Source organism: Sciurus carolinensis, chromosome 11 (assembly GCF_902686445.1).
Source record: "Sciurus carolinensis chromosome 11, mSciCar1.2, whole genome shotgun sequence".
Classification (NCBI taxonomy): Eukaryota; Metazoa; Chordata; class Mammalia; order Rodentia; family Sciuridae; genus Sciurus; species Sciurus carolinensis.
In genome coordinates, this window is record NC_062223.1 from 73,871,690 (window position 1) to 73,893,581 (window position 21,892).

General features: G+C 38.1%; 2 protein-coding genes across 2 annotated transcripts; both read left to right on the plus strand.

The window, feature by feature from the left end:
* Nucleotides 1–6,875: 6,875 nt before the first annotated feature.
* Nucleotides 6,876–7,820, plus strand: LOC124959918 (olfactory receptor 51F2-like). Its single transcript, XM_047518398.1, has one exon. The coding sequence runs from the start codon at nucleotides 6,876–6,878 to the stop codon at nucleotides 7,818–7,820; it is 945 nt and encodes a 314-aa protein (XP_047374354.1).
* Nucleotides 7,821–17,257: 9,437 nt separating this feature from the next.
* LOC124960408 (olfactory receptor 51E2) lies at nucleotides 17,258–18,256 on the plus strand. Its single transcript, XM_047519163.1, has one exon. The coding sequence runs from the start codon at nucleotides 17,285–17,287 to the stop codon at nucleotides 18,254–18,256; it is 972 nt and encodes a 323-aa protein (XP_047375119.1). The 5' UTR covers nucleotides 17,258–17,284.
* The last annotated feature ends 3,636 nt before the right edge of the window (nucleotides 18,257–21,892 follow it).

Consider the following 21,892-nt stretch of genomic DNA (forward strand, 5'->3'; position numbering starts at 1 on the left):
TGTAACAATAGGACACTCTTATGAAATACTTACTGGATATATGCATGCTTGAATAAATGAATTATTGTTCCTAGTTGTAAAAAGGTTTCTGCTGCTGTAAAGAATCACAGGTAATAAAAGAATCCCACACTAATGAAACAGTGCTAGTATGGATAATGACAGATGCTAAAGAGTTATAGGGGAAAGTATGACTCACACTCATAATAGGAGATGCCTTTAAGCAATTTGGTGTATTTCATATTTTAAAATCCCCTTCAAAGAGACTGCTAATAATGATGGAGTTTCTTTTGCGGGTGATAAAACATTTACAAAATTAGATTGTGAAGTTGGTTGCTGCACAAATCTGTGACTTTGCTAAAATCTTTCAAATTATACACTGCAAATGGGTGAATTTTATAGCATATGAATTAGGTCTCAATAAAGCTATAAAGAACAACATTTTAAATAAAATGGCACAAGAAAAGATTTACGTCATCCCATAAATCATGAAGCCACAATAAATAATTACAAAATGGAACAAATATAAAAAGACTGTATCAGGCAAGTCCTCTGGGAATCTCCATAACCCAGAGACACAGTGAATTAGCACCACCAATGGGAACTGGCCTCTCAGCTCTGTGCCTTTCTCCAACCAAGCTGAAATAAGTCTCATAAGTTCAGTCATCTTCTAGAATCTGAAGCTTCCCCTGCCATCTGAGTCAGCCTGAGAGAACAGTAGAACTGCTGGATGTACTTTGTAAGTAACTAACTGATCAGTGAGCATGCCTGATTCTAGATGAGATGCACCTTTTTATCCACAGAGAAGAATTTTATCACAATGGGCAGAATTAGATCGGTTAGGAAATAAAGAAGATGATACAATTTGTGGAGTTGTTCATTCCCAGGAAATCTTCAGAAAATGGGCAATGTGTTCTGACTGGCAGGGGTTGGACAACTGTTTTTAGATCATTTAATTAGTGTGCTAATATATTTATCATGGTCAGTGAGTCTCATTTCTAAGCTCAATGACTCTTACTAAAACTTAAAACTTACCAGTTTTGAACACCTGCATGCCAGGAATTGTGTTAGGCACAGTACATATCCTATCTCATAGATTAAGAAACTGAATCAGAGGATGTTTACATTACTTGTAGGTGTCACTGAAATAAACCTTTCTGAGAGCATGAACATTGGAATTAAAAAGAACAGGCTTAAAAATCCTAACTCTGACATTCACCAGTTGTGTGTGATCCTGAATATATCTTATAACTTCTCTTAAATTCAGTTTATTTATCAGAAAAGTGAGTTTAAAGTGAATCTAATAATAGTTACCACATGTATTCTGATAAGAATTAAAAGATAGGATTTTGTAAAGCACTTAGCACAATAGTGTTTGCTGACCAACTGTCCAAAAAATTTTCTGAGTAGTTTTTTTATTGCTATACAAGACCTCAAAACTAGTTAGTATTTGAGCAAGGATCTAAACCGACTATAACCATGCCATCAGTTATGGTTTATAGAATACTGGTGAGGTCATAATATGGTCTAATTTAGCAGCTAAACACAGTCACAAGCTACAGCCCTTAACAGTGCAATGAGAAAAGAACATATTCGAGAATCAGATAGGAAAATTAGTTGAGAGCCTATAGCTTATTTCACACAAAAGAGAATTTCAGTGTATGTGGATCCGTGAAAATGAGTCAGATTTGAGAGTGATGGTACACCAAAAAAAAGGTAGCTTGAGGGAAGTATAGTGCCTCCCTCAATTTATATTCATCAACCCTTCTTTATTCTCTGATACAAGCAGTTCAGTTTTTTTTTTTTTCGAAGTATGAAATACAACTTTGAGTCCACCCCAGCACAGTTTGCTACAGTTTGCTATACTTGGTGTTTACATACACACCTCCTGAGGCTCCAGTTTTTGACATTTTGAAGTAGAATCAGTATAAATTAATGAATATTTGTATGCAGGGAATGAGAGACAGAGAGAGAGAGAAAGCAAGTGAGTGTGTTTCTGTGTGTGTGTGTGTGTGTGTGTGTGTGTGCGCGTGTGTGTTTTGTGGGATGGAGATTAATTCTAATTAGATAATTACTAGAGCTTCATGCTATTTGCTGATAAATGAAACAGGAGAAAGAGCTGGGATTAGAATGAGGGAAAGAATGAGTTCTGTTTGGCATGCATTGAGGATCAAGTGCATGGGGGATTATGGATGGGGTTGTCCCTCAGAGATAAAGTACTTTATTCACCTTTTATTTACCAAAGGAGAGAGTTCTGATATTTTTCTCCAAACTTCTGCCAGAATTTCTCTAAATTGCAGGTTTGATTGTCTACTTCCACATTTCATTACTGCCTTCAGTTTAAGCCCAGACATGTTGCCATAACTTTAAAGATTCTGCTAACTTTTGAAATGCAGACTTCAGAAGATGCCATAATTAGATTGCAGACTTGTAAATTATCCAGATGCAAGGTCTATTTAAAGCCATGGGAATAGTTAGGATATCTTAAGGAGAGTATATACAGAGAAAGAAGAGGGACTTCTTGGAAGAAAAGCACCCTTCTAAGATACTACAATTTGTAAGAGCAAAAACATTGCTTGATAAATAGGAAAAATGCTGAACAACTGGCATTGAAGCTACAGAAGAAGAAAATTTCATGGAAGAGGTCATCCACATTGCCAAAACTTGAGATGGTGGAAAGAAAAACAAATCTGAAAATAAACTATTATATTTGGTATTTAGAAAATCATAAAGTGACATCAGTTGAGGGGGAGCAGTTCTGAGAGTTCTTAGAGGGAAAAATGGTGGAATGAGACAGACATCATTACCCTATGTACATGTATGATTACACGAATGGTATGAATCCACATCGTGTATAACCACAGAAACGAAATTATGTACCCCATTTGTGTACAATGAATCAAAATGCAGTCTGTAAAAAATTAAAAGCTAAATAAAAATAAAAATAAATTTAAAAAAAAGTCCTGTTCCTGAAGATAAGGAAATAATGAACAAAAGCAGACTGTTCTTCAAATAACTTTTTTATCACTATAAGAAGTAGAGTAGGACATGGGGAGGGAAACAAGATTTATGTTTTATATTTCTTGCTATCTAAGTAAGCATAGAGGTCAATGATGAGAGCTGTTCAGTATATCCTGATTAAATTGAATGTGTTGAAAATATCTACAATAAAGTGTAGGAAACTTTCATGATTGAGTTGGGACAAAACTTGAGTATTGGAGACTGCAGAAAAGGAATCAATGGTATCAAACAAGATAATAAAGAAGGAAAGGAGTTAGCTGGAGTTAAATTAAAAGAGATGGTGAATGATTTGCTGATTTATTCATAAACTATTTGGAAACACCTGGCTCTTGATGCTGTGCAACTAAAGTCAAAGTCCATCATCCTTCCTGCAGAATTCAAGTTGTGTGAGCTGACTCTGCTGATTCCTCTAGCTTCATCTCACACAGCACCCAGTCTTACATTTAAGTTTCCATCCTTTTAATTTTCTTGTAGTTATATGACAAACTGATTGTGGTTATTCTTTCCTTCATATCTCAAGTTATCTCTGCTCTTGTTATCTATGTCAAGAACACCCTTATCCTGTTTTTCATCCTTGTAAACTCACATTCATCCATCAAAACTTTACACAGTTATAATTCATCTACTCTGTTCCGATTTCTCGGAACTAATTCCTCTTGACACAGAGTAGACGCACATACTTAGAATCTGTCACTCCACACTATTCTTTGTCTTATCTCTCAGATACCTGTTATCTTTGTACAATCTACAGCTAGTGACTTTATTTCTTTGTCTCTTACTCCTCTGATATGCACTGTCCCTAATACGGTGTCTGACATACAGTAGGTATTCAAAATCAATTTCCATTTTAATAAGAATTACCAGACTCTTAATAAAGATAAGATTTTCATCCTCCTAAGTCTGGGTTTTTCAACCTTTGACAAACCCTGTGGTTTCCTTGGGCACAAAAGGAAATTCACTTGCTTTCTATTTTTAGAAACACACACAGGGAGTGCCCAGTGTGTGTTTGCTATTGAACTGAACTAAATCTTCACAATAGGTAGTTAAGTAGAGTTATTGACTGTGAAAAAGCACAATGTAAGCATCTGTCTCTGGGCCCAGCATGAATGAAGAGAGAATGCAGGAAGATATGGTTGTAGAGCAATGAAAAGGAGAGAATTCGAACACAGATCAAATCAAACTGTGCTCTGTGGTTTGGTGTCAGGTTTGGTTTATGATCTCTCAGCAAGAAAAGGAAGGAAAAAGAATACCAGGAAGAATGAAAATGGGCAATGAATAATGAGTTATCGAAATCATATAAAGAGAGCCATTAAGAGGCAAAGATGAAAATAATTCAGAAAGCAGTTAAATTTTTAAAGTGATTTTTTATAGAATTTTCTAGAACTCAATGACAAAAATCGGAAGTCAATCATTGCATATGAAATAAAAGTAATGATATCCAAAATTAACTGGTATATACAGAAAGTCCTCTGTACTTTCATATCCATTTTTGTTTTTTTGGTTCCACAAATTTGACACATGATTTTATTTTGTTTTTCCATTGTCTCTTTTTTCTTTTTTTCATTTTCTTATTTGTTCTAATTAGTTATACATTTTTAATATTTATCTTATGTACTAGGTATTGAAGTTATTGAAAAGCAGTACTGATCTTTCTCACTTTCTTGATTATAAACTCTTTAAGGGGTTTTCATTTGTTTTATCCCTTAACTTCTAATAGCACTATTCAAAAAATAGGTACTTAGTAAATGTCCTGAGAGTGAAAGTTAAGATCAAGGCAAGAAACAACATGAGAGTATTGTTGCTCGACATTTTTACATATTGCATTTTAAAGGCTTTGTAATTCTTCATATCAATTGAGACAATGCACAGAAATGCTTTTGTTCTTCTTAGTTACACATAACATTAGGATTCATTTTGACATAATTATGAAAAGCATGGAATATGATTTGCTCTAATTCAGTCCCCAGTACTTCCCCTTTCCTTTCCCTTCTCCTCCTTCTATTCTCTTCCCTCTACTTTGTTGATCTTTCTTCTATTTACTTACAGTTATTTTTTTAAATTAGAGTCTTGTGGATGCACACGATTGTGAGATTCACAGTGGTATATTCATACGTGTACATAGGAAAGTTAGGTCAGTCATTCCACTGTCTTTCCTTATCCCATCCCTTCTCCCTCTCCTTCAATCCCCTTAGTCTACTCCACGGATCTTTCTTCTATTTTGTTCTTTTAGCAGCACCTTTTCTAGAAATACTTCTCCAAATTCTACAAACCTATTGAATGTTCACTTTATGTTTGACTTTTTTGGTTTAAAATTTTTTTTACTTCTAATTGACCTATAATAATATGTATATTTATGGGGTACAATGTGGCATTCCATGCATGTATACCTTTTGGAATGGTCAAATCAGGCTAATGAGTATATCCTTAACTTCAAATATTTATTATTTATTTGTGATGACAACAGTTAAAATCCTATTTTCTAGCTGTTTTGAAATAAACAATACATTCTTATTACTACTAATTTTTTCCCTGTTTTGAGGTTTCATCATACATTTCTAACATTAATTCCATCATTCCCCAAAACACTCATTACAGTCAACATCAGAATATAAAGTTATAGTTTACTTATTTATTCAGCTTATATAACCCACTTCTTTTTTTTTCCCCCCCTTTGATTTTCTGATAATTTTAGCTAATTTTTTTTCTAATTTTCTTCTAAAGTTTCTTCAGGTGATCTTTGAGTTGGCACCTTTTCTGTGAATTTGTGGGGTCTGGAAATTTGGGATCCTCTAATTCCCCTACATTTACTGTCAGCTGCCCAGTACCTTTTTTTCCACTGAAGAACCTATTCTAAAATTGCTCTCTCTTTCATTGATTGAACCTTCTCTAGACATAGCCCTAATCTCTCTATTTTTTCCTGTTGACCCCCATTTTAAACTCACATATTCATCTTCATAGTCTGCAACTCTCCACTCAATGAAAAAAGTATTGTGATGTTATCAACAAAGCTATATCTCTTCCTCTAAAACAAAACAGTGATGTTCTATTAAGTACCTCCCATGTCTTAACAAAACGGAGAAAATTTGTTCTGGAGAACAAGTCTTCAGGCATAAAGTAGACAGAAATATACTTGAACATGGCAGCACATTATCTCAGGTGAAGAGCAGCATTCTCTGTCTCTAAGCCTGGTGGTTCGCCTGTCTTCTTTCTCTCTCCAAAATGTGGTGGCAGGTGCTGCCACTAAAGGGCCCCTTTAATGGTTAGATAATGCAGGCATGTGCATGACTACCCTGGTTTCTAGTTTATTTATTTGTCAGTTCATATGTGCTACTTTGTGTAATAATTTTCACTTTCTCTATAATTTCTGGCTTCCAAAATTTTCTGTAAGCTTCTCTGCTTTCCATACCTAATAGCTAATTACCACTCCACATTCCCAATCTATTTTTCTCAGGTGCCAACTATACAGAAAAAAATTAATCTGCTATCTCTTTCTTACAGAAATCCCAAGAAAGATGAAATATGATTTGGCAACCTAGGATAAAGTGTCTATATTTAGTCCAGTCATCTACAGCTAGAGCAGAGGAAGAAAGGTCACATGGCATAAATATAGCTAACAGCAAAGGCCCCAGAAGAGAAAACTTGTGGGCTGAGGCAAATTTTTTAGGGAATCTACCATAGTAGTTGAAATCATACATGTCATTTTTATCAACTTAAGTGATTCATTTGCATTTCTATATATTATATAGATATTCAACTTTGGTTGGTATTCTGTTGAATAAAATTATTTGTAATTAGAACAAAACACAAACAAATGTAGCTTTTTTTGTTTCAGACTTATTCTGTACTTTTAATCCAGCATGTCAAGTTTCCAGAACTTCACATCCTCCTCCATCATTTTCCTGCTAACTGGTGTTCCTGGGCTGGAAGCCTTCCACACCTGGATCTCCATTCCCTTCTGCTTTCTCTATGCAACTGCCCTCTCAGGGAACAGCCTGATTCTCTTCGTCATTACCACACAGCCCAGTCTCCACGAACCCATGTATTATTTCCTCTCCATGCTGTCCACCACTGACCTTGGGCTGTCCATATCCACTCTGGTCACCATGCTGGGTATATTCTGGTTCAATGCCAGGGAGATCAACTTCAATGCCTGCTTGTCACAGATGTTCTTTATTAAACTCTTCACTGTCATGGAATCCTCGGTGCTGTTGGCTATGGCTTTTGATCGTTTTGTGGCCATCTCCAATCCCCTTAGGTACGCCACTATTTTAACACACTATAGAATAGCTCAAATTGGAGTGGCAATTGTCATCAGGGGGACCCTAATGTTGATACCAATGGTAGCACTTCTTAAAAGATTGTCCTTCTGTAGCAGTCACGTGCTCCACCATTCCTACTGCTTCCACCCTGATGTGATGAAGCTCTCATGCACAGACACCAGGATCAACAGTGCAGTCGGGTTAACTGCCATGATTTCTACTGTTGGTGTGGACTCGGTCTTCATCCTCCTTTCCTATGTTTTGATCATTAGGACTGTCCTCAGCATTGCTTCTCCTGAAGAGAGGAGGAAAGCCTTCAGCACATGCGTCTCCCACATTGGGGCTGTGGCTGTGTTCTACATTCCATTGATCAGTCTGTCCTTTGTGCACAGATTTGGGAAAGGAGCCCCGCCCTACGTACATACCCTGATCGCTAACACCTACCTGTTGATCCCTCCTGTAATGAACCCCATCATCTACAGTGTGAAGACCAAACAGATACGTAGAGCTGTGATAAAAATTCTCCATTCTAAAGAAACATAGAATCATAGCATTCTAGAGATAGATGGCCCCTTCTACCTCCAGCCACGTTATCAATTTAAAAAATCAAAACAAAATCTGTCGCTCATTGAAGCTGAATATACAATTATTTTAAGTTAAAGCGGGAATGTTCTCAGAACATCAGACACTCTAATCCCTCTAGTTGACAGATGAGGAGGCAGAGATATACAAAAAGCAAGCATGAACATTAGCATTAAGTCTAGAATTTCTCCCCCTTGGACTTTTTCTTCCAAACCATTGTTACCTCTGATCCCTTTCAACGGTCTTTCTGTTCTTGCTTCAGCCACCTCATAGAAGTTAGAATGACACATGAAAAAGTTACTCATTTGTGAAAAGTAATGTTTTCCAGCTGTAATAATAATCTAAACTAATGTTCATCATTTCCTTTGACAAGTTATGGTTCTAAGAATTTTTACATGAATTAAAATATTTTATTTCCAAAACTACATTCTAAGGCAGTTATCTCTTTTACTAATGAGAAATCTAAGGCATAAAATGTTAAGTGACTTGCTTAAACATCTAGTAAGTGGCAGAGCATACCTTACAATCTTACTCCAGGGTCCCCCACACTCTTAAATTCAGTGCCATACTGCTGACAGTAGTGTAATATAATATATAATGATACATAATTAGTATATATGTAAGTACATCAATCCATATGATTTGTACTAGAGGATATACAAAGTAAAAATTCAAATATGTTTTTAAGAAACATACACCTCTCTCCTCTACAAATTTTAAACCAAATTAGGAAGACAACACTCAAATCAAAATCTTCAGACCTCAAAAATATGTCCTGACTGAAACGTATTCTGAAATTCTCTCAGTCCCTCATCAACTTTCACTTGAAGTGACCATGAATCACAAAATAATTACAATTCACATCATTTACTTAGAAATGCACAAATCTGTGTCATGTCATGTGACAGCTTAATCCAGAACATTATACATCTATACCCTGTGTATTTACACTAATTCTCAAGTTTTTAAAGCAGATATTTCAATGACTCATTGATATCACTCAGGTAAGCTGGGGCCTATAACTGATAACAGGTCCAGAAAGAAAACAGAAGTAGTCATTCATGTTTACAAGGAAATTATTAAGTGACTGCAGTGCTGGCTACTTAATAATAAGGGTGATGTAAGAATTCTCAACATGTTTACTATACTATTTCCAGACTTGATTGTAGTTAGTCTTTATTTTCATATGTTGGTGGTATTTTGTTACAAGAATGTTTTTTTTCCTTTGTCATAACTCCCATTTCACCTAACATCATGACTTTAAATACCACCTATGTCCTGACAAAACCCAAGTTAATATTTATACTCCACACTCACCCAGTTGCCCATATATCAATATCTATACTCAAATGTCTCAAAATCCTTAGACTCAACCTGCCCAAAATCATATCCTCCTACTCCTACCAAGGAAAACTCAGGCTCTTTTGGTCTTCTAACCCAGTAACCCTACTTTTCAAGTTTCTAGACAGAACACTTGAACTTATCCCTATGGCCTTTCTTTCACTTTAATTCTACAACCAACCTATCAGCAAGTCAAGAATCCACCCACTTACATCACCTCTACTGCTACCACCATAATGACAGCCATCATTTTAGACCTGAAATCATTTGTGTGTAGCTTTCTGGAGAGTCTTCCTTCATCCATCCTTGCTTGATAGCCCATTTCCCCCTCTCAGCAATGTAGGGGTTTAATAGCAACCGCCAAAGAGTACTTGCTTTAATACACAGATAGATCTTGTCACTTTCTCTGTTCAGCATGTCCCAGTGGCCTCTTATTTTACCCGGAGAAAATTCACGGTAATAGTTCATGAGCTATCTATCTGACTTCCCTTCACCCTCCCAACTCTATCTCCTTTTACTCTCCCTTGACTAATTCTACTATAGGCACACTAGTCTGAATAATTTTTTAATTTACCAAGCATGCTTCATCAGTACACTTCACACTAGCTATTCTCCCTGTCGACCTCCTCACTTTATGCAAGTCCCTTCCCTATTTAAGTGCCTTATTGCAGGATCCTTGATTATATGAAAACAACACCACCTCCCCTCCCTCATTTCATGCCTAGTATCCACTCTCACTCATACCTGCTGTTTTTAATTTCTAGCACTTTCATAACCCAACGTATTGATATAAATATGTGGGTTTTTTTCTAGTTTCCTCATCAGAAAATAAGGTTTGTTAAGGATAGGGAATTTATTTCATACATGCTATCTCCCAAGGATTTGCCACATAGTAAATACAATAAAATGTTCCGATGACCTGGCTCTGTTTACCTCTCAAGTTTCACTGCTTCTCCTCTGTATAATGCTCCAGGCACAATGAACGCCCTGCATTTCCTTAATCCTGAGTGAAGGCTGTCACCTTCAAGCCTTTGACAAACTGTTTCCTCCAGCTATAGCATTCTCACTGCCTTCCTCCCCCTGACATAGAGGAGAGGTGACCCTACTTCAAAGTCTTTCCTGACCCCTTCCGTCTGCATGGTGTCTTTCCAGATGCTCCTGCAGCACCTTGTGCTTCTTTCTCCTGACAACCCTCTTCAGACTCCCTGGTAACCTTTCTCCCCACAACGGGCTGAGAGCTTGCTTCTCAAGACAAGGAACTGTGTCATATTCATTGTTGTGCCCATATTGCTGTCCACAGTGTCTGGCTCACAGTAACTTTTAATCTTTTTTGAATTAATGAATAAACAAACCACATCTTAAAAGATGCATAAGGCATTTGGAGGGCACACAAGAAGATAAATCTCTCTAATATCAGAAAATTATTTTTAGTGTCTACGGATATATTTTCATGAAGTAGGAGATGCATCCTTCAACATGAAAGTTTTACCATGATTCATGTAGCTTCATGTAAGCTTGCCCTAATCCCATACGGTCTTAGTTCTTCCTCTTTCCAACATGCCTTATGAGTGTCAGTAAAAATATAGAAGTGAGAAGAGGTAATTTAAAGAGGTAATTTATATTTTGAATCAACATCCAGTTTCTGTTTATTTCCATCCCTTTCTATTCCCTCACCTGTACCCTATGGATCATCCTCCCTACACACACCCCAAAGAAGCTACAGGAGGCCTAGGATGGAAAGGAGAAGAACTCAAATGACATGGGCTGAGACACTAGATTTTTGTTTAATTGTTACCACACACTACATAAATTGGGGTGTGGACAAAGTGACGAAGAAAAAGGAGTGACCTGGGCTGGAGGAGAAGGATAGAGGTACTGAGAGTCCTAAAGAAAAGAAAAAGAAGGAATTTCAGTCTTGAAAACCAAACATCTGAATGTTCATACCACTTCCACAGATTTTCTTCCCCCACCTCCCCTCCCATACACTAACCTGTGCACAGCCCTACTGTCCAATAGTTGTGGAAACCTGTAAGCTTTCATCACTAAGAAGTGGACAAATTGGATGCTTGTAGAATGGGTTGGTTGCAGAGCAAATGTCATGCTCCAACCAGGATGGACAAGCTGACAATGTGCAGGGACTTTCCCAGAAGCCAGAGCAGTAGCAGTCATAGGCCACTGTTATACCTATTTGAACACAGTTATGGATGAAAGATGAAAATAAGAGAAACATTCAATAGGTTATTAGAAAGAAAATTAAACAATATTAGTTCAAGAATTAGATGTGAGGAATGGAGAAAATTATGAAACTTAAGTTTCCATTTTTCTTAACTAAATTTGTAAACATATCCAATCTTATCTTCCTCCAATTCACCCTCCCAACAACCTCTGGAAATGCAAAATATAATACACATCTGGATATAATGTCCCCGCTAAAACCTGTTCATTCTCCCTGCAACTCTAACAGAATGAAGTCCTTCAGCTCACATCCATTTGCCTCTCCAATTTTTCTCTTTCCCATTTGTATTTCTTTTATGCTCCAGCCACACTGAACCACACCTAATAGTCCCCCAAGGAAAATTGCTTCCTTGCTCCATTACTTTCTCTCTGCTCAAATACCCTCTTCTTGGATCTACCTCCAGTCTAAATAAAAGCCACTTCTCAAGTTTTCATAAAAACCAATGACTCTTGCTGCTTTTCCATATTATTTCAAGATTGTATCAGCATCTGTGAATACCTTGAAAGCAAGGACTTAATCTTATTTACCTCTGTAACCCCTAAGCTCAGCAATGGTGCCCACATAAGCTAAGGAAATGTTTGTAACACAATGAATGAATGAATGAATGAATGAATGAATGAACGAACTCCACTGCTAGAATAAAGGTAAGTAATAAAAAATTCTTGGTGTCTGATTGATAAGAAAGCATTTCTATTCCTGTTTTCAGAGATTGCAATGAATGGTAAGTTAAGACTCATGTGTGAGGCACACTCAGCTCTCTAAGTGTGGACAGACGGGGAGGATAAAGTGCCACATAAAGTACAAAGATAGCCCTGGTGTGTGTGATGCCCAGCACATATCATTGGAGGAGAAAGATCAGAGGGTCAGAGGTACTGGGGATGCTTGCTGGAAAAGATGGTGCTTAAGCTGGGTCTTAAAAGCTTGAAGCATGAAGAAGTCACAGAAAGGAAATGAGGAAAGAAAGGCCAGAATTGGTAACATCAGTGCAAATGAGCCTAGTGGGCAGTTAAAGAAAACTGGTCCGATAAATTTAGAGCCTAACTCACATCAAATCATTCACCTCCTTTTTATAAATTTTTCCCATAGACCCTCGGCACACTCAGAGGCTAAGTGAAAGTTCTTGAATGGCCTCTAAGTCCTTTAAGGCCCTGTATGGTCCAGGTTCCAGAACCCTCCTTGATTCCATCCCTACTACTTGCCCCCATTCTCTCTGCTCAGAATCACTGACTTTCTTATGTTCTACTAGACACACTCCCTCCTCAAGGATTTTATTTGTAATATCTGTTCCTTCTTCCTGAAATGATCTTCCCTGGATATCTCCATGGATATATCCCTCACTTCTTGGGCCTCTCCTCAAATCTCTCCATTATGTGAGGCCTTCTTGGCAACTTCATTTGAAGTTCAACTCCCTTTCCATGATATTTATCTGTTTCCTTCTCTCCAGTATTTGTTCTTCTTATGAAAACCTAACATTCTATTCCATTTATATATTAATTTCACTTATTGTCTGCCTCCCTCATCAGATTGTACACTACATAAGGTGGGGGTTCTTTGTCTATTTTGCTTATGATATTATAGGCACTTAACAAATATTTGTTGAATGTGGAATGAATGAAAAGTCTGCATATACAGTTCTCCAACCAATGTAAACACTGTGACTGAAAGCAGAGTTCTCATCTCATCTGTCATTTATCTGTGACACAGGTGCAATAACAAAAGATATCACTACCTCAAGGGATGTTTTTCAACTGAAAGAGAAACAAGAAAGATATGGAGATGTGTGTACCCTTATTTTGAATTGTAAGGCTTCATTTTTATGTATCCATCTTGCTTTTTTTTAATCAATTTTTTCATTTGTTCTAATTAGTTGTACATGACAGTAGATGTGTTTATACATTTTGATAGATCATTTATAAATGGAGTGTAATTTCTCAGTTTTCTGATTGTACATATTGTAGGATCACATCAGTCATGTACATGTACATGAGATAATAATATCTGTTTCACTCTACTGTCCTTCCTACCCCCATACCTCTTCCCTTCCCTTCACTCCCCTCTACCTAATATACACTAACTCTATTTTTTCCCTAGCCTCCCCCACAACCTTATGATGAATTAGTGTCCACATATCAGAGAAAACATTTGGTCTTTGGTTTTGGGGGTTTGGCATATTTCACTTAGCATAATATTCTCCAACTCCATTCATTTACCATCAAATGCCATAATTTCATTCTTCTTTAAAACTGAGTAGTATTCCATCATATATATATATATATATATATATATATATATATATATATATATACACACACACACACACACACCACATTTTCTTTATCTATTCATCTGTTGAAGGGCACCTAGGTTGGTTCCATAGTTTAGCTATTGTGTTAAATTGCTATAAACATTGATGTGGCTGTGTTACTGTAGTATGCTGATTTTAAGTCATTTGGGTATAAACCAAGGAGTGGGATAACTGGGTCAAATGGTGGTTCCATCTTGGTTTTTAAAGATGTGAACTCCAAGAGCCCAAGGACCATAACTGTCTACCCATTTGCCTATTGTGTCCAGCAGAGTGGCTAATGAGGAAACACACTACTCCTGTGGCTAACTGTGAGGGCTTGGGTTGGCTAGAAGAGTCAGGACACATTGTCAAGAGATCTGTCTGTGTCAGTGTGATGGTAATAGCAGAGGAAAGGGGCCCTTTGAGATTGCTCCCCTAGAAAGAAGCAGTGAGAAGCTGTGAGAGTGGCAAACAGGTGGACATGCAAATGCTATTCCTCTGCTGCCATGTCCCTGGAGCTCAGCTCCTACTTCCACAGCCTGTTCCCATGGGCCTTCCAGAGAGCATTATAAAAAAATTAAAAAAAAAAAAAAACCCATTACAGAAATAAAAGGCCAGCTCCAGCCACTTTCTCTGAATTGGACTGCACCATTTTCACGTGAGTATATCCTCACCTGGAGCCTGGCAGCCTGAGGCTTCCTGCCAGTCTCACAGACCTTGCAGGTCATAAACTGCTTCATGATAGAACAACCCTTATACCCTAACCACACCTTCATGAACCTAAAACAAAAAGTCCCTTAGCTGCCAGTTCCGAAAGGCAGGTGAGAATGAACCTAACAGTCACATTCAGATCCAAAGAGAAGCTGAAGCTGGGTCTCTCAAGGAGTCACTTCAGGTAGGAAACCAGACAACATGGCAGGAAGACATGAGGTCTTCTTGGATAGGGACACTGGGAGACAAGATGATGGGCCAGAGTTCCTGGACTTCGTAAGGAAGTGGAGGTACCAGCAAAACAGAAAAGGTGATCCGTGAAGACAGAGGTTAAGAAACTATGGGATTCTGTGGCCAGAAGAGGCCCTTGTGTCTGTCAGCACAGGGGAATATCATCATGCTCCCCTCGATGCTCCTCCATATTAGACTTTTCTTCACCCCATGGGTCTTGGAGACAGTGGTCTAGTGACCTGGCCTCTCTCAAAGAAACATTCCTTAGCTATGCCCCACATTGTTCAACTTGTTTGTTTGAATTTCTGTGTCCTCCCTTGAGCTCTTTATGATGGATACATAGAAAGATGGATGGATCCAAATACGAGTTCTTTTGTCTCCTTGAAGAATACAATTGTCTGCCTCTGAAAAGTGCTTTTCGTGTTTCAATAGCAGCTGGGGGACTAATTTGGGATTTGATATTTGTCTAGGAAGAGAAGCTGTTATGCCTCTGTACAAGTTCTAAAGATGGAGAAGAGAAAATAGAGGTCAGAGGAGTGACTTTTTAACCTTTGAACCCTGGATCTATTTGCCCTTGCTCATCCAAGATGGGGAGAATTCAATTCAAATTTCTTAGTATAGTACTCATTTTATCATATGATATTTTAAGACTGCTGGTCTCTAAACTCTCCCTATTAAGGCATATTGAAGGGTATCTCCCAGCTGCAATAAGGACCCAAGTTAGACATGAAAAATTCTAGGAGGGATCACTTGAAAACCACAATGCTATCAGTGGAAACATCTGCAGAATTTATTTCCAGGAGTTAGAACCTGCTTCTAGAATTGCTTTTTAAAGACAATTATCTCTTAAGGCTGGTACTAAAGGAACCTAGCAAAGAAAAAGACTACTGATGTCAGAGTCCAGGTGTTTGACTATAGTAGGAGGCTGGGGCAAAACAATACTGGGCTTCCAAAAATGAAATATCATCCTTGACATAAGCAATTTGTTGGCACAGGTTCCAGGAAAGAAAAAGTTCTCAAAATATCATTGTAAAATCAGAACTTCCAAAGTCAGGACTTGACCCAAACCCTCTTTGAGGAAATAGGAATGACTTAAGGGTAGCTTTCAAGTGGGGTGGTATCCACCAGTCAGGAGGAGAGGGAAGAGTCTCTGCAGGGAACATGCTAGGATCTGTTGGAGTCCATGGTTCTTCTATCAACTTTGTTCTGAAGAAGTTATCAGAGGAAGCAACTACTTTTGATTTTACAATTTCAGATGAGTTTTCTTTTTTCCTTAAGAGATTGACTTTGGGTCCTTTTATCTTAGCTTTGGTTTGTTTGTTTTCTTTTTTTAATTTTCTGTTGCAATTGCATTTTCCCACTTGCTGATCTTAGAACTGAAGACCAACCACCAAGAATCCTGAAAATGTGCAAAGTGTTTTCTATTCCCACTGCCTTGCCTTTACTCCCTTCTCTAACTTCCACTATTGTTTCAAGACTGAACAAAAGAATCATTTTCTCCGGAAAGGTTCCTCTGATCATGCCTCTCCCCATCCAGTGCATTAAATGTGTTCCTTATGCTAGCACTTATCACAATTCCTTGGTTACTTGTCTGTCTTCCACCCTAAGCAAGCCACGTAGAGGGCAAGGGGGATGATTTTCATCTCTTCGTCAACATGTTCATGTGTTGAAGGCTTGGTTCTCAGTGAAGCATTGTTTAAAGGTAGGGCTTTTTGGAAGTATTGGATTATAAGGACTCTGGTCACTGAGGGTGAGTGACCTGGAAAAGTATATCTTGTCTTTTGCATCTCTCTCTCTCTCTCTCTTTCTCTCTCTCTTTCTCTCTCTCTCTCTCTCTCTCTCTCTCTCTCTCTCTCTCTCTCTCTCTCTCTCTCTCTCTCTCTCTCTTTCTTCCACCTTTCTCTTTCTCTTTTTTCTTTCCAGTCACCATGAGGTGAGAAACTCTGCTCCACTATACCCTCTCTGCCTTGATTCCCTGCCTCACTGTAGGACCACAGCAGTAAAGTCAGTTGACTGTGAACTGAAACTAGTAATACCCTAAGCCAAAATAAATCTTTCCTCCTTTAAATTGATTTGCTCAGGTTATTCTGTCACAGTGAAAAAAGCTGACTAAACTGCCATACAATGAAATGCTTATGGAATACAAATAAATACAAGAAAGAAGGAAAGAAAGAAAGAGATAAACGTAGGGAAGAAAGGAAAATGGAGGGAGAGGAGGAGAGAGGGAAAGAAAGAAGACAGATTTACCTAAAAGGAGTGTACCTTTCTACAAAAAAAAAAAAAGCCATATCCTTTTCAGACAATGAAAGATGAAAGTATGAGCCAGAAGGAAGTCTGAGGAAATTTGGGAATGCTTCATTTGGGGGTAATCATTTCTCTCCCTGAATTCCCTTTCAAAATTTAAATCTACCTGGAGGGCAGTGAATAATAAATGAATTTGAGCTGTCACAGTCTCTCCTTTGGAAAAGAGGGCCTTGGAGCTTACAAAAAGAGCTTCAGTGGTGGTGGGGGACAGGAGGAAAGGAAAGCTGGAAGTGCTCGCTTCCAGGTTTCCAGGGGACTCTCTGATTGTGCCATGTCTTAACAGGATGCCAGTGTGACCTCTCCGGTTGCCCCTCCTCAATGCCAGCTATGAGTTCCTGCAACTTCACACACACCACCTTTGTACTTATTGGTATCCCAGGACTAGAGGAAGCTCATTTCTGGTTCGGCTTCCCCCTGCTTTCAATGTATGCCGTGGCCTTATTTGGGAACTGCATCGTGGTCTTCATTGTAAGAACAGAGCGCAGCCTGCACGCACCCATGTACCTCTTTCTCTGCATGCTGGCAGCCATTGACCTGGCCTTGTCCACATCTACCATGCCCAAGATCCTCGCCCTCTTCTGGTTTGACTCCCGGGAGATTTCTTTTGAGGCCTGTCTTGCCCAGATGTTCTTCATTCATGCACTCTCAGCCATTGAATCCACCATCCTCCTGGCCATGGCCTTTGACCGATATGTGGCCATCTGCCACCCACTGCGCCATGCTGCAGTGCTCAACAATACAGTAACAGCCCAGATTGGCATGGTGGCTGTAATCCGCGGATCCCTCTTCTTTTTCCCACTGCCCCTGCTCATTAAGCGGCTGGCCTTCTGCCGATCCAATGTGCTCTCACACTCCTACTGTGTGCACCAGGATATGATGAAGTTGGCCTATGCAGACACATTGCCCAATATGGTCTATGGTCTTACTGCCATTCTCCTGGTCATGGGTGTGGATGTCATGTTCATATCCTTGTCCTACTTTATGATTATACGAACAGTTCTGCAACTGCCTTCTAAGTCAGAGAGGGCCAAGGCCTTTGGAACCTGTGTGTCACACATTGGTGTGGTCCTGGCCTTTTATGTGCCACTCATTGGCCTCTCAGTGGTGCACCGCTTTGGAAACAGCCTTGATCCCATTGTGCATGTTCTCATGGGTGATATCTACCTGCTGCTGCCTCCTGTAATCAATCCCATCATCTACGGTGCCAAGACCAAGCAGATCAGAACACGGGTGCTAGCTATGCTCAAGATCAGTTGTGACAAGGACATTCAAGTTGTGGAACATAGGTGACCTTTGCCATTCTACTGCCCCTTATGCTTACTGGTTTGATATAATTATTTCATAACACTAGTTTAATTCCAGTTGCCCATAAACACTTTTCTCTAGCTACAATGGTAAACTATAGTCTAGTTGCTCCATGGAATAATAAGTGGGATAATCCATATTAATGAAATATTGCCTGGTTAAAAGACTGGTAAAAATGAAACACTGCAATATTAAGTAAAATAATAAAGGATACATGATTGAAACTACGTTGATGAACAGCCTATGCCTTGGAGGAAATATGTTCAAATAATTGGTGATTTGGTTTTATTCCTACTTTTTAAACTTTTTGTCATATTGTTTAGTTGACACGTACAGTTTTTTATTTTTAATGTGGGAAATGAAACTGACAGTTTATGGAAGCTAGGGCTTGCCACAGTCCTCATTGTTGGTTTATAATGTACTACCTGGGAATTTATCCAATCCCTTAATAATAGTGTTTATACACTTATCTGTGTACTTACAATGTTCCAGTCACTATGTTAAGTGCTTTATAGCTTTTTTTGCAATCTTCACAGATTTATGGGGTAGGTACCATTTTTTTCCACTGATTACAAGTGATAGAAATGAAGCTTGTATTAGCAAAGTGACTTAACTAATCACACAGCTTGTGTGTCCTGTGCCAAGTATTGAAATTAAATTTGATAATTGAATACAGTTACTTAACTGCCATTTATATTGCTTCCTGTTTAACATCTGCCATGTATTTCCTCTGCCTGTGTAAATCCTGTTTTCTCTCTGCTGTGTGTTAAGATGGCTATCTTTGTATTTGTGCCTGAGAGATAACCCTGCCCTTGTTGATGGCAACAGAACCAGGTTAGTTCACACTTCATATTTAGTAGCCATGGCCTGATAGCTTACTTCTTTCCAGGTTAAGAGAGAATGGTTTTGTCTATTTGTCTCATTCATATCTTATATGTCTTGGATCATGTCTCTCTTTTTCAGAGTGTCCTGTATCTGTCCAATATTTTGAATGATACTGAATTTTAATACAGGTATCAGAAAAAAATTTAAATTTTGTTATGCTTACTACTTTTATGTTTATAGAATCCTATAAATTGATATTTGGAAATGTGTGAGATTCTTCAATCTTCTTTTTCATCAGTGCAGGGATCCTCGACAGATATTGTTTGCATAACTGTAAAGATGTTAAATACATTTTATTTCAAGGTAGAATATTCTCCTTGTGTGGTTGAGAAACTCTAATGAGTAACTGAAATTGGAATACAATTGCTGGGCCTATGTGAGCTTGGAAAGGTACAGAATTTCAGTTTGGGATAATTAAAAAGTTCTGGAAATGGATAGTGGTGATGGTTGTAGAACAGTATTAATGTACTTGACACTAGTGAATTATATGCTCAATGTTTAAAATGGTGAATTTTATATTATCTATATTTTGCCACAATAAAAAATCATCAAATTTAATGCAAAATATTTCATTCTTAATTTTTTATCAAGAACATATTGAAATGGTTTTATTTTGACTTTATTGGGTTGAGGAAAATATTATATAAACAAGAATGATATTTAGTCCAAAGTAACAAAGTTTTAATAGCAGGACTACTAACATTGTAAATGGCCCATGATTTCAGTGGCAATATTTCTGGCCTTCAAATACTATCATGAAGGACACTAAATATGTTATATCTGCAGATAGCCTAAGGGCGCACCAATAAAAGGGTGACAGCAAGTGTTCTTATCACTGTGCATACTTGGATAAATCACCTACCTACTCAGCTCATTTTTTTCTGCTACAACTTTATAATAGGCTTCATTTCTAAGGTAAAAAATACAGAAATAGACAAAAATCTCAAGTTTACTTTGTATATCCTTCTATGAATATCAGATAATAAGTTAGCAAGGTCTCTCTCTCCATTTCTCTATTTTTGTTTCCATTTATATCTATTTCTCCATCCATCCTATTAGTTCTATTTCTCTGAAGAACCCTGAATAAACAAGACATATTTTGGAAAAGATCATCCCTGTAGACAGCCAAGTTATGAAAGAAGAACTGAAACTTGAAAGAGAAACCACACATACTGTACTACGTAAAACATAAAAAACATTAACTGTGCAAACTCAACCTTCAATAGACATCATAAACTATCTATCCAAGCTCAAATTTTGTAATGTTAGTATATCCAAATCATATGTCTCAAGATCAAGGACAGACTGATTACCAACTCTGCATGGATTCATACTTTCTAAAGCTAAGATTCCCAATCAATTCCTATCAAAACCATCCTGACTAACCCCAAGACCCACCCACTCCCTAACTTTATCCTTTTGATACACTTAATGATCCCCTAGATAGGTTCTCCCTAACAGTAGCAAGCTAATAAACTTAGTTTTGTTCAACTATCAGTATGTCCCTGGTGGTCTTTAGCAAAATTTGTAAACATGAGAATCTCATAACCATAAAGCAGTGGCTTGTATAACAAATACTTGGTGTCTTGATTTGGATATCCCAAATGCAGAGTCTGAGATAAGGACTTGGGTGAAGTAATATGAATAAGACTTGCTTTCAAGAAACAGGAGTAAGGTAGCAGCAAGGGTGGCATGGGGAAGAACATTCAATAGAGTTATTACCAAGGTTGCAGCTGAGACAGTGGGTGCTTGACTCCCTCAGAACTTCTGTACAAGATGTATTAAGAAAATATCTATCTAAGAGGCATGTGGAGGCATTTGTCCATCAACTCTTACTCTCATTGCAGACTAGGAAGCTGAGGCACAAAGGAATTACCGTTTTCTCAAACTCACTCAGTAGTAAAATGCAGAATCCAGACTTGAAGCCAGGTCTTTCTGAGGTTGGGGTCTCCTCTTTCACACCCCACTATAGCACTGGCTAAGAATCGAGGCATGAGCAGGCAGGCGTGAACTGGCCCAGGTAAGTGATGACAGGTCCTGAGAAATTACTTCTACAGGAGGTAATTTTAGAGAAGTCATATCTCCCTAAGAACCTCTGTTTCTCCGTGTGAAACATGAGGACAGAGTAACACCTTCCTTCCAGCCCTCAAGGAGGTTTCAGGATTATTGACTCAAGCAAAGAATCATTGGCTTTCAAAGTTTCCCTGCCTCTCCTGAAAGAAAAAAAAAAAGAATAATGGAAGAGTGATACCAGTCTGTTCCTACTCCGTCCTGTGAAGTGATATGAGACATTTTGTATTTTTTAAACTGCTTTATTGAAGAATGACTGACATACGAAAAGCTGTAGAGATTTAAGGTACACAACAGTGTATTTGGATACTAGTAGACACTCCTGAAACTATTGCCACAATCAACACAATAAATTTATCTCCTCCAAGTTTCCTCCTGTTCCCTTTGTCATCGTTTTCCTTTTGTGGTAAGAGCACTTAATATAAGGTCTACTCTCTTGACAGATTTTTAAATATGCAATACAGTATTGTGACTCACAGGCCTTGAATTGAGTTGCTTTTGAAGAACTACCTGTGCTCCTACCCCATATTATGTGCCCCTACAACAGGCTCAGAGAGATCTGGAGAGGGTAAGAAGCTTAGCCTACCCTGGAGTCTGCATGAGGAGCTGTGAGATAGGGTTTGTGAGCTCTGAGCTGTCTTCTGTCCTGCCACTAGGTTGGTTATT

Bases quoted from the DNA above. Each gene is read 5' to 3' on its own strand.
- LOC124960408 (XM_047519163.1), top strand. From the start codon at position 17,285: ATGCCAGCTATGAGTTCCTGCAACTTCACACACACCACCTTTGTACTT.
- LOC124959918 (XM_047518398.1), top strand. From the start codon at position 6,876: ATGTCAAGTTTCCAGAACTTCACATCCTCCTCCATCATTTTCCTGCTA.